At 40.4% G+C, this 12,908-nt stretch overlaps 2 protein-coding genes and 1 long non-coding RNA gene across 5 annotated transcripts in view; 2 read left to right on the forward strand and 1 right to left on the reverse strand.

Annotated features, from left to right (window-relative positions):
- Window positions 1–904: 904 nt before the first annotated feature.
- Window positions 905–2,977, reverse strand: LOC146485487 (uncharacterized). Its single transcript, XR_014863369.1, has 2 exons — window positions 2,856–2,977; window positions 905–1,817 (listed from the first exon to the last, which is right to left on the reverse strand). It is a non-coding gene; the product is annotated as an uncharacterized LOC146485487 (long non-coding RNA).
- A 474-nt stretch (window positions 2,978–3,451) lies between these two features.
- Window positions 3,452–12,908, forward strand: part of LOC146485488 (uncharacterized) — a 46,277-nt gene continuing 36,820 nt past the window's right edge. For 2 of the 3 annotated variants that reach the window (XM_085103396.1, XM_085103399.1), the window contains exons 1-3: window positions 3,452–3,744; window positions 4,441–4,532; window positions 6,797–8,033. In XM_085103396.1, the coding sequence (XP_084959522.1) occupies window positions 6,842–8,033 (1,192 nt within the window). In that variant the 5' untranslated portion in view covers window positions 3,452–3,744; window positions 4,441–4,532; window positions 6,797–6,841. The remainder of the gene's footprint in view (window positions 3,745–4,440; window positions 4,533–6,796; window positions 8,034–12,908) is intronic. The other variant, XM_085103398.1, reaches the window with a different exon arrangement.
- Window positions 10,517–12,908, forward strand: part of LOC146485489 (uncharacterized) — a 4,425-nt gene continuing 2,033 nt past the window's right edge. The window contains exon 1 of the mRNA XM_085103197.1: window positions 10,517–11,716. Coding sequence (XP_084959323.1) covers window positions 10,951–11,716 — 766 coding nt within the window. The 5' untranslated portion in view covers window positions 10,517–10,950. The remainder of the gene's footprint in view (window positions 11,717–12,908) is intronic.

The following is a 12,908-nucleotide window of genomic DNA, read 5'->3' on the forward strand; positions in this document are numbered from 1 at the left end:
CAGTTGTCCAAAGAACGAATAACTATCCATGCAACTGAATTAAGTCGCTAGCAGTATCAAAATGGATAAAATATATTGGTTGAGATACCAATAATTGCTAATTGAGATTCCCACTCAAAATATTTTTTTTTTTCAAAATCTGATTGGTTTTGTACCTTATAAGTAGGGCTAATAATGATGTAAAGAAATTTGGATATTTTTATAGCTAGAAAATGGTATGGGAACTGGAAAGTTCACAGGAGGCGAATAGACTGGACAGGAAGTGGGATTCTTCTGTAGGTGTGTTCCCTTACCTTAGCTATAGGTGGCTGTGCTCCGGTGAGAGGGCAGGGGAAGGATTGCCGAAAAATTTGGGTGGGTGGATGTGGTGCACAACTTGAAACCCTTACCCAATTTCTGACCAAAATATGTGAGTTTCCCTTCCTTAATTCAGACCAGCACACATATACACTCCATTACATGATTACAACTATCCAAGGGACTGTCCTTGCTCTGCTCCACTCCCCGCTCTCTGTTCTCTTCCCCTTATGCAGTCCCTTGAGAGTCTGTTCTCAGGCCATCTCCTCCTCAGATGCTGTTTTTCACTGATGAATTTATTGTTTTTGCTGGTAAATTTATCATTGAAATGATCATGAAGCAACAGTATTGTGAGTGGAAAATCAAGAGGCCGTCAAATGCCCGGGGGTAGGCAAATGCCCCCCCCCCCCCCCTAAGATGAACAATGTTGAAAATGCCCCACTAATGCCTGGAGTGTGGGTGGGGAATGGGAAAAATTAAAAAGCAATTATTGCCCAGCTGTTGCATTAAATTTGTTGCATTGCATTAATGGTGTCTGATTGCCCACATAGTCCATCCACAAAATCATACTATTACTGCACGACCAATACTACCAAAAATTACAAAATTACATTTTGATTTTTTAATTTGGCTTTTACAATAAGTTGGTTCAATAAGCAACAACACACAAATTTATGTTATGAGCTAACTAAAGCCAAGGGTTTTACTAACTAGATAGAAGTGTATTTACAGATAACTCTTCACAAACTGACCAACCACAATGAATACCATCCATGGTCGAGTCCTCCATCAGCTGCACATTTATTAAAGAGTTGTTCTTCTTCTTCACAGACATAGCAAGTCGAGCTTACAGTCATTAACATGCAGCAATTGCACAGTCGCATATTAGCACGCAGCAGTCCAGAAGGGAAAAACAACTGATCATCCTAGATGAATATATAATATAAGCTTCATTCACACAGTAATGTTTCTTGGTCGTCAATCTTCCAGCAGCATTCAGCAAACAAAAAAATATATTCCTTTGCTCCCTATGCCACATTTTTGGTCTTTCGGACGTAAGGGACATTGGCAGAGTCTTTCCTCTTGTCTTCCACTGCAGTTGAATCTTAGTTGCTCTAGTATGGTGCGAAGTGGTGCGAAGCTTGAAGTTATTCTCTATTTACAATGTGCAGTGTTTACAAGCCAGGAGACCTTAGAATGCACTGTTGATTAAACATAAGGACTGTTAATATCAATACAGACCGTTCGAGCGGACTATCTTGACGAAGTAAACACCAATGGCGATCGATATAGCCTCGACTCCAACCACCAACAAAACCAAAAGCAATTCCACCATTTTGGACTTGAGTGGGTTGCGTGACAGGCGTGACACAAGCTCCTAGGGAGGTATGGCCCTGGCTAGGGAGGTGGGGGGAAAAGCCAGGCGTGGCGGACCCTCGAATGAAGGCGAGGAAAAATATTGCGAAGAAGTCTCCTCTCCTTTACTGCCCGTTCGTATCGTATCCTGGTCATGAGCAATCCTGGTAAGAGAAAATGTTTCTTTGTAAGTCAGAACGTCGTTCCCAGGGTCTCTCTTCTTCCCGCTCTGTTTGTAAGTTACATTATAAGCTCCTGGTTACATAGATTCTCAATGGGGATCCGGGGCCTTTTTTTAAGGAGACTTTTTTTTATCATTTTATTTTATTTATTTACAACACTACCTCATACTTTGTTTTCTGTTTTGGAAAGCCTGGAAAACAAAATAACGTAGTTTCTTACAAATAAAAGGGTCTATGTTATTAAAAAGAAATGTTTTGTTATCTTCACTAAGAGTATCAGTAAACTCGAGACATTTCAAAGTTGTATCATTAAAAAAGGTTTTCCATTTTGCTTATAAAAATGCTCTTGTTCAACTCACAGCAAATTACTTTATTATTTTTATTATTGCAGTACCATTACTACTGTACTTTTACTATATTTGTTAATGCAATACCATCTATCTTTAATTCATTATATGGAAATGGAAATAAATTGTTGTTTTTGTTTCAGCTTCTCGCAAACAACGGCCTTATCTGACAGATGTTTCTAATCAGATATAAATTTTCCCGGAATTTAGCTATAGCAAATTCTGTAGAAAAATATTTGTTGACTTGTAAATTGAATTGAATTTTTTTTACCCGGTATACTGTAGCTTGCATTAAAGCGATAAAAATCGATTTTGACTCCCTGAAAATAATTTTCTGTACTCGCTCCCCCTCCCCACTAGTCTCCCTCTCAGCCGCTCGGGCTGGAGTCACGCAACGCTCCTCGTCCCCTCGTGGGGGGGAACGTTGCGTGACTCCGGCCGGAGCGGCTGCGAAGGAGACTATACCTCCCCACGTTCCTAGCCTGAGTTATGTCCGGGAATTATGAAATTCGGCCGTTAACTGATTTGGGATAACGGTCGCGTTTGTCTCGGTATATAGTCAACGGACTAATACTTTGTACTCATACTTTGTACTGATTTGGGATAACGGCCGAATTCGTCTCGTTATGTAACAACCGAACAAGTTAACGGCCAAAAAGTGCTTGTTGTATACCGAACAAGGTTGAGGCTTATCTCGTCATTATCAAAACACTCGTTGTGTCCCTCAGCTAAGTCGTCCCCATTAGTCCCTGCGCTCCTCATTGCTGTATTTTACTCTCCCAGTCTCCTCTCAAGTTTGCGGAGGAGAGAGACGTTTCACAACAGAAACCGAAGACCCTTGACCTGGTGAAACGAACGAACGTGATGGAATTTTTTCATCTATCTGGCCCCTGGGCATCTGCCCGGCCCGTGTCATAATAAGCTGAATTGTTTTTTTTTTCTCTTTACTGAAACCGTACGTCATTTCCTACCACTCCTGGTTTCGTCGTTTTTCCTGCGCTGCAAGCCCTGACATTGCCGTGTAACTAAAATGGTTTTTAAAAAGTCGAACAGAGCGCAGATTCATTTCTTATCTTAACTCATACCATACTATATTATTCAAGGCGACTCGGGTGTGACGTTTAAAGCTCAAACACCATGACTGGCGTCTGTTTACTCTATTTTAATCACCTCAAATATTTGACTCTTTGTCCTGTGAAGGGGATTACGCGGGGGGAGGGGTGGGGGTGTTTGTTCTGTGTCAGTCTCTATCGACCGTAATGCATGTCCCGCATAAGTAACTACTACCCCACATTCGTGTAATTTATACCGTTAAATATTCCATTTGGCCAGATGTATTATTTTCTAAAGTATTCCTTATCCCGCACATGCATGTGACTAGGGTCTAGCTGGTGGAGTTTAACTTCCTGTAGTTATGCCCCAAGCACCCCTCCCAAGAACCCACATACGTTGGCAAGAAAGCGAAAGCGAAAGCGGTGGTGGAGAGCAAATAGTCTGAAATATTTCACAAAATCTTGTTCACAGGATTTGTTCTTCCAGCTAGTGGATTTCGTTTTGTTCAGGTAAGCGATGTTTTCGGACGATCTTCGGCAAATGTTCTGTCATGTTTGATCTGCTCGACAAGACGCAGATTTTAGGCGCTGATATGATGTTGACGGCCAGACGGATTCGGATTACTTTCACCTTTTTTTGTTAAGTTAGTCTACATAACGTGTGCACAATAATGAATATTGGAGGGATCGCGACAAGTTTCCGTTCATATGGAAGAGAAAATGGTTGATCCTCTTGTGCCTACTTTGCAGGGGTTTTCTCGATTCCCAGGTTCCGGGAACTAGTTCCGGGAACTCTATTTCACAATTTTTAAGTTTTGTTATAGCTGATAAATTTGTCCCTTGGTTAGTATTTGGTTTGTTGTGCTACTCTGTACAATTTGTATTCTGTGCCATTTAAAGATGTGTACGTTTGAATGTGAAATCAAAGATCGAGTCGACTCGATTCTTACACTGAAGAACCGAGCATCGAACGGAAGATCAAGGTTCTATTTACTCGAAAGCTAACTGTAAGATTCTTGATATCTCGATCGCAATAATCACCAAACGGAAACATTTTTCAAATTTGATTAAGTGTTGAGAAAACGCGATTTTCTTTCTCGAGGAAAGAACATGAACAAAACTTGAGTGGTCTTGAGTTTATAAAATAACTGAAAATGATTTCTCCAAATGTGACTATTAAATTTCACTTATTTTATAAATTTTCAGTGAGTTAACAGGCCTGTTCCAGTCGCCTTTGCAGTCATGTAATAAACTTAGTTGGAGAATTACGGAAAAAGACCGGCGTCTAAATCAGTTTGGTATGTCTGTGTCAGTAACAACTTGATGTCTCTCGCATTGATATGAAGTCTCCCTCGCAGGCGTTCTGTGTCCCTCGCAGCCGCGAGGGAGACTAATTGATATGCGACACTGGAGCGGATCGAACTTTAATACATAAATCACTCTTAATTTGACAGTGCTTGTGATTGGCTCAAAATTCAATATCGTGACAAGCCACTTATGAAGTAGGGACAAACGTGACTGTCGCGGCCTAGGCTTTGTGCTTTATTATAAGAGAGAGTTGGCTTGACATAAGTTTGATTTTCCTGCCGTTTTTACCCTGTTTTCCAGCTGTTTTTGTAAATTTGCAATTTAAAGCTTATCGGAAAAAGTCATGCACATCAAAGTTTAGCTTCTTTTATCGTATTGCTATTTACCCTTTTTTATTACAGGGATGGCTGCAACCAGATCAGCCGCATGTTTGTACCGAATATTCTCGATTTTGCGTCTCGGTGAAAAATCTGAAAATTGTTACTTATTTCCTGAAAGTTCTGCAGAAAGTACGCAGTCTCAATCAGTCCTCGCTCCTGAGTCGAACTTGGTTCGGCACATCAGTGGAGCGGCGTCTGGATCAGGCCAAAGTAAAGACCCGGCCAAACGGATGCAACGTTTTGATGCAACATTGTTGAATCTTTATGTTGCACTCGTTTGGCCACTATGTTGCATGATGTTAAACGAAGTTTGTTTTCCATCAAACATTGTCTTCAACATCGTCCAAGTACATCTATTTTGTTCTCAGGTATGAACAACAGTGTTGCATTCGTTTGGCTACCGTGTTGACTTGTTCAACATTGTGAAACACGCATGCCTACTAAGATGACTTTGCGGGTATCTGTATCCATGGCAATGATCACTCTTCAAATAGAAAGAAAAAGGGCAAAGGAGTAAGTGAAACTGAAAGATCAGGAAAAGCGAGAAGATGTTCCGACGCGAAAAGCGAGAAGATGTTCTGATTTCGGTAGCAAAAACCGAGATCTCGGTAACCGGGCCAGCCCGCGTTCTCATATGAACACATCTAAATTTTTGTAAAGAAAAGAGTGGCGAGGCGAGATCTCGGAAACCGAGCCAGGAGGGTCGACCGGGCTCGGGGCCTCTTCGTTTTCTTCCTTTCTACGTTGAAATGATCGACAGCTTCTGTCGCGTTTTAAACATCGGAAGAAGCTTTCAATCTTGTTAAAGTTGTTATTTTGGCTTCATCAAAGTGAACGTAAATATAGAAATGCATCAAAAGTTTGCGATGATTGCGTTAGCAAACTTTCATTGTTTACATAATTTTGTTCTGTTGAATCGATCTTATCGCTCATACTGGACCCCGATTGAAATTTATTGCGAAGCTGATGTCTTTCTTAGTTTCCTTTTTTTACCCTTAGCCTTTCACCCATGGAATTACCTTGAATCTTTAAAGTAAATTGAACGGTTTTTTCTTTCTTTTTTTTTTTGCATTTTCCATAGTGAAAACAACAACAATAACAACCGTATTGTAGCGTTCTTCCAAAATAGAAATGCATGTGAAGTCCGCGCTTTGGTTTAATCGTTTGAGAGCTTGTGCAGTTTATCATTTCAAAATCCTTTTTCCGCGATCGAGTGATCTTTGGACTATTTTATTTGATTTCGAACTCCAAAACCCTGTATTTTAACTGAAGGAGAGAGAGAGAGAGCCGTAAGAACTCGCCGAAATTGCAAAAAATTCACGACATACCAAGCGATTGATTGATCGAGCGAGCGAGTGAATTCGCCTTAGAGTACGATAACTCGTTCATTGCGCATGCTCGCATTCACGCGTTAAAAATGGCGACTGAAGCCATGGTGGGAAAAAGCTTTGAACACGGCATACACTTGCAGTGTGCAGAATGACTGGGGTCGTAGATCGCTAAGATATTTATACAGTGTACAGTTTGCTGGCAGGCATATATCCAAGCCATTTTTTTTTTCGACCGAGGGACTGATCTTTAATGGCAAAAAACTCCCGAACCGGGAAGGCAACGTCTAGCCGAGTGGTTAGAGGCGTGGACTAGCAATCTGGAGACCACAGGTTCGAGTCCCCTCTCTGCCCACTAGCTGGATTTGTTTCATGGTTATCTCACACAGGAAGAGCAAACTTGCTGTGAAGAGTGTTGCGAAGAGCGAAGAGCTTAAACATGAAAAGTACTAAATAAATGTACACTACACAATTGTTCTGCAGGAATTAATTTTATTTAAACTTTAAGGTTGTTTTATTAAAAATAATTATTTTCATTTCTTATAGACTACCAAAACTACAGGAGCTTAGATCTATTTCATAAATCCAAAGATGACAAATCGATCATACGGAGAGGATTTCAGAAAACATGTTAAAATAAATGACGATGGAACAAAAGAATTGTGTCTGGATGGAAGACAGCTTTCAGATTGGCCTGAAGGTATAACAGATGAAACGCATCTGGAAGGACTTCATCTAAGAAATAATAATCTCACAAAATTACCGGAGGATATTAACAAGCTGATAAATCTAAAAATTCTGAAGGTGGATGGGAACAGGTTAAAGCACTTGCCAGACAGCATTTCTGACCTGACGGAGTTGAAAGAGCTGAGTGTAAATAACAACCAGCTGTCCTGTTTACCTACCGAAATATTAGAATTGACAAAGCTGGAAAAATTGCACTTGGGCGCAAATAATTTAACAAACTTGCCTGATAACACTGGTCACCTGAAGGAGCTGTGTGTGAGCCATAATCTGTTATATACTGTGCCTACCTGCTTTACACAAAATTTCACAAAGCTTGAACGACTCTTGATATGTGGAAACAAGTTACAAGACTTGCCTGATAACATTGGTGACCTGAAGCACTTGAGAGAGTTGCGTGTGAGCAACAACAAACTATCCCGTGTACCTACAAGTATACAGCAACTGACAAAGCTTGAGAAACTGGATTTGGGTGACAACAAGTTAGAAGCCTTGCCTGATAGCATTGGTGGCCTGAAGGAGCTTAGAGAGCTGAGTGTGAACAACAACCTGCTGTCCACTGTACCTACAAGTATATGCCTACTTGTCAAGCTTCAAAGACTGAACATGATTGAAAACAGGTTAACATCGTTGCCTGATGAAATTGGTGACTTGAAGGAGCTGAGAGAGCTGAGCCTTAGCAACAACCAGCTGTCCATTTTACCTGACAGTGTATGTCATCTGACAAAGCTCCAAAGACTGTACTTGGATGAAAACAAGTTAATTCACATGTCTGATAGTATTGGTGACCTGGAGGAGCTGAAAGAGCTGTGCCTTAACATCAACCAGCTTTCCACTGTACCTTACAGTATACAGAAACTGAGAAAGCTTGAAGTGCTGTTTTTAGCTTATAACAAATTAACAGAAATGTCCGTTGACATCAGTGACCAGAAGGGGCTTAAAAAGCTGAATGTGAGAGGCAATCCATTGACATTTGATGCAGTAAAAAAGCTTTTGGTGTTAAAGCTCGAGAGACCAGACATCGGCATAGATATTGATGGTGAGTGCAAGAAATATTAATACATTTGTTGATTTATTTGCGGTACACCTTGCTTTATGCTAGAAAAAGCGATCATGCAGCCTAAATTGTCACCAAAACAAGGCTGCATATCAGTACTTGCAACAATGAAAAAGGGACATGGATGAGTTCTGAAAGTTTTGTCGAACTTTCCTGTAAATTTGTTGGTGTTTAAGAATATTTCCACCAGTAGTATACCTTCAGCAAAATTATCCTCGTTAGTGGATCCCCTTGGATCCCCTTGGATCCCCTTAATTAATATTCCTAAGCGTCGAGGCAATGACGTCATCTATTGTTATAACCTAGGGAAAAAATGCGTTCCTCCATACTAATGAAGTGTCGAGGTTTACTAATGAGCGTCACTCTTGCACAAAGGAAACAATAGACATGCCCAGGCTTGCCCGCTCTATACCCACCCTGATTGGATCTTAAGATTTTGAATAAAAGCGCGCTTTCTCTTGGCAGCGTCACTCTTGCAATCCGTTTGCTGGGAAAATTTATCTCCGATATTTCAGGTTATTCGTGACGATTATCGATCATTACCGTTAAAAAACAAAACACACACACATATATACACAAAGTGGCGCTGAAAACTCTATATTTCAAGTTTGTTTGACTATTACAAGACCGTTTTCTCCTACCTATCTCGAGGAAATAAAAAACTATTAAAGTCACACACCGTTAGTCAGTTAATTATGCGGGTCCACGAGCCTTAAGTTGCATCCAAATTAGTTCAGTTCTGCTGGAAAAACCCAAGGGAGTATCTTGACGCATTAGTATATAATCAATTTTATATAACTTAACAAGGATCAATTAAAACACGCGACTTATAATTGCTAGCAATAGAACCAGACAAGAGATACCGTTTAAAAAAACTTTATTAAAAAACAATGAAAAAAAAAGAGTCAAATACACAGCGATTTTAAGCGGATGAAATTAATTAATCTTCATCTTCTTCACCCATGGAGTACTTGTAAGGATTAAATTTCTTTTGCCGACGTTTCCTCAGCCGTTTGCCATGAGCTTCATGATCATCCAAATAATTTACAAATTGAATCCGACGCCTTTTTCGCTTCGGGGCTTGTTGTGATGGGGTTTCTACTGTGGGAGGAGGGGTCAGGAAAGCAGGGTTTGAGGGTGGTGCAGGCGTGAGGCTTTCTTTGTATGGTTTTTGAGAGATAACCGCTTGTGTTAATTCAGGTGTTACGTTAAAAGGGTTGAGGGGAGTGGGGAATGCTGCCGTTGCTGTCGAAGAATCTAGTGCCCTTGATGTTAAGTCTGGAACAGCGCTGATTATTTCTTCCGGTCGTGTTCTTGAATTTAATTGTTCTTTAAAAGCCAGGTATCTGTTTTGCAACTGAAAGTATCGTTTAGCTTTTTCATCTTCCCGGAGATCGTTTCGAGAAAGCATGCCATCCATACCTTTATTTCTTCCATAGCTGGAAGTACCGGGGGTGTCGCTATGTTTTGCTGCTTCAGATATTTTAAAAGCTCTTGAGGAATGTTTTCTTGAAATATTGCTTGCTTAAAGCCTTCTTCGCTGGGGAGGACGTTTGTTCGCAATCTACAGTTGTCTTGGGTAGTGGTTTTCAGATCAATCAACAGATAACCAAAAGGTCTTTTCACAGCCTCTTCGTACTGATTTAAAAAGAAATCCGTTTGGCCGGGATACATTTGCTTCGCCAGAGTCAAGATTTCAATTTGTCTCGTGGATTCTTAAATAACACCAAATAATGACTGTTAAGGCTTATGCTGCGGCTACCTTTTCCCTGATGGAATAGATTCTGCACGATATAAATCACACTGAGATTACGATGATGAGAACCACGAGTAAAGAGGTTCACAATTCGCTTGTCTTTACTGGCGTCAATCATCTGATCATCAAACACGATCAAATTCCGTGTGTTTACATTAAAATAGGAATCCTGCTCCAAAGCCTTAGGAATGCCCTTGACGAATTCAATATGTGGCATGGCGACTAGCATTTCTGTGTACGCAGGCTGCCATTGTGAATAACACCAAACGATCCTCTCCGGGGGAGGGTGAATTGTCTCTGAAGCTTGTTGCAATAGAGATCGAACCCAGGCCGTTTTTCCAGACCCCGTCATCCCGGCAATCATGGAAGTAAAAGGATGCTGGAAGCGAAACCGCTGACATTTTTCTGGAGAAAACGGCATAGCTCTGAATGGTGTGAAACTCGGCGACTCATTGTGCTTATTAAACATATGTCTTTGCATGTTATCTTTTCTACTAAAGGATTTTTCGCAGAAAGAACAGAACCAACTCATGTCAACTCAGTGAAGACTTAACGTGAACTGAAAAAAAACATCGAATGTGTCACATTTATATAGAATTAACCCCTATTTTTTCCCTCCCCCTCCTCCTCCTCAATTCTATTGTTTTTCCTCCTCCTTATTTCTAGTGTTTTCCTTCTCCTCAAGTCTATTGCTTCCCCCACACCCTACACAATAAAAGGGGGGAACTTACTTTCTTAAACTCATTCCATGATCATGTCTCGCGTTGTAAAGAACAACCGAGGTTTCCTTCAGCTCCTTTCTGATTGCCCTTCCAAGCAGCGTCAGTTTCTCTTGAGGACAGCTACTCCACAACAGTTGCATGCGTTATTGCAAGTTATTTATAATGTACTTACAGAAAACATACCAGTGTCTGAAGAAGTTAGGGCCATATTGCGTTCGCATAAGGATGCTCTTCTAAATCTTGCTCAGCGAAATGTTCCTTACAAGACAAAGAAACGCGTCCTTGTGCAAGAGGGTAGTGGGTTTATACAAGAATTACTGACCCCTGCAATTAGTAGCTTGTGGTATCTTATGTTATAAAAGAGACCGTGGATTCTGAAATTTGGTCATTTGTGTCTCTCTTTTAACGAGTGCTGATCAATATGAAGAGAAAGATAGATTTGGTTGAAGAAGAACACGAGAGTGAACATGAAGAAAGCGAAAGTTCTGATGATGAAAGCGAGAATGAAGAACCAAGAATAAAAGATGTCTTGAACAACCTTTCCAACGCCGTTTCCAGAAAGCACGCTTCTGAACTATTGCATAGTATGGCTGCTTCTAAAAATATCTTGTTCTGGACACCTAGTGGACTGTTACTCCGAAACCAGCGCGCAATACCAGTAACAAACATTTCAGAGCTGGTCGAGTATGTGTTACTCCCTCATAACGAAGATGTCGCCAAACCCCGTGCGCTCAATACTTTCCTAGATGGACTGGCAGAGCTCGGAGTGAATAAGCGACTGGTCAAAAATAAAAAACTTCTAAGCGATTTGTTAGAAAAAGAAAGAGGATACCAGGATAAAGAGGACGAATCAGGTAATGAGGCTAATGATGAAAACTTGTCAGACAGCAGTGAAGAGGAGGAAACCAGTTCTGAAAATAGCCAACCTGAAGAGTCTCATAACAGCGGCCTGGAAAATGATTGGGAAGAAGAAGAGGCTGAGAATAGTAGCGACTCAGTTGAAAATTCAACAATAGCTCAGGCAAAAGTTCATGATCCGTGCCGACACTGCAACAGTTCACATGGATATGATACCGTAGTCATGAAATGTCCTAAGTGCTTTTGGGAAGATAACTGTAAAGTTTGCCCTATATATGATCACAAGATTCCTCTTGAACGAAAGCACGCCAAGGAATCTCTCCGTCGATGTTATGATTGTGGAGCGATCACACACAAGGATGAAAGGACATCAAAAATGACATTCTATCCCCCTAGCGATGACGAGGATAAAGATCAGGATTAACGCTGTCATTAGAACTTTGCTTTGTACTTGAATTGTTAAACGATTTAAATAAAGAATTTTCAGTAAATTCTGAGCGTGTTTTACTTTTTCAGTGCGCGCCAAACATAACATGCAAATTAATTTAAGCAGGCAGGAATCGCTGTGTATCGGACTCTTTTTTTCATTGTTTTTTAATAAAGTTTTTTAAACGGTATCTCTTGTCTGGTTCTATTGCTAGCAATTATAAGTCGCGTGTTTTAATTGATCCTTGTTAAGTTATATAAAATTGATTATATACTAATGCGTCAAGATACTCCCTTGGGTTTTTCCAGCAGAACTGAACTAATTTGTATGCAACTTAAGGCTCGTGGATCCGCATAATTAACTGACTAACGGTGTGTGACTTTAATAGTTTTTTTATTTCCTCGAGATAGGTAGGAGAAAACGGTCTTGTAATAGTCAAACAAACAGGAAATATAGAGTTTTCAGCGCCACTTTGTGTATATATGTGTGTGTGTTTTGTTTTTTAACGGTAATGATCGATAATCGTCACGAATAACCTGAAATATCGGAGATAAATTTTCCCAGCAAACGGGGCTTCAAACAACACCTCCCAGTCGCGGACAGTTAAACAAGCGCTCAAGGCAGCTTGAAGATCAATAACGTTAGTGAAAAAAGCCATTTTCAACGGTACTAACGTTTTGAAAATCGAAAAAAAGTTTTCCCAGCGAGTTTAAGTTGAATGAAGGAATGACGCTTTCGAAATCTAACCGCTTTTTATTCAAAACAGACAATATAAATCTTAAGATCCAATCAGGGTGGGTATAGAGCGGGCAAGCCTGGGCATGTCTATTGTTTCCTTTGTGCAAGAGTGACGCTCATTAGTAAACCTCGACACTTCATTAGTATGGAGGAACGCATTTTTTCCCTAGGTTATAACAATAGATGACGTCATTGCCTCGACGCTTAGGAATATTAATTAAGGGGATCCAAGGGGATCCAAGGGGATCCACTAACGAGGATAATTTTGCTGAAGATATACTACTTCCACCTCCTTGAAATCTTGTCTTGAAATCATTTTCAATTACTAGTTACACCTATATCATAACTCTTGTTGT

Source organism: Pavona decussata, unplaced genomic scaffold (genome assembly GCF_977016875.1).
Source record: "Pavona decussata unplaced genomic scaffold, jaPavDecu1.1 SCAFFOLD_26, whole genome shotgun sequence".
NCBI classification, from domain to species: Eukaryota; Metazoa; Cnidaria; class Anthozoa; order Scleractinia; family Agariciidae; genus Pavona; species Pavona decussata.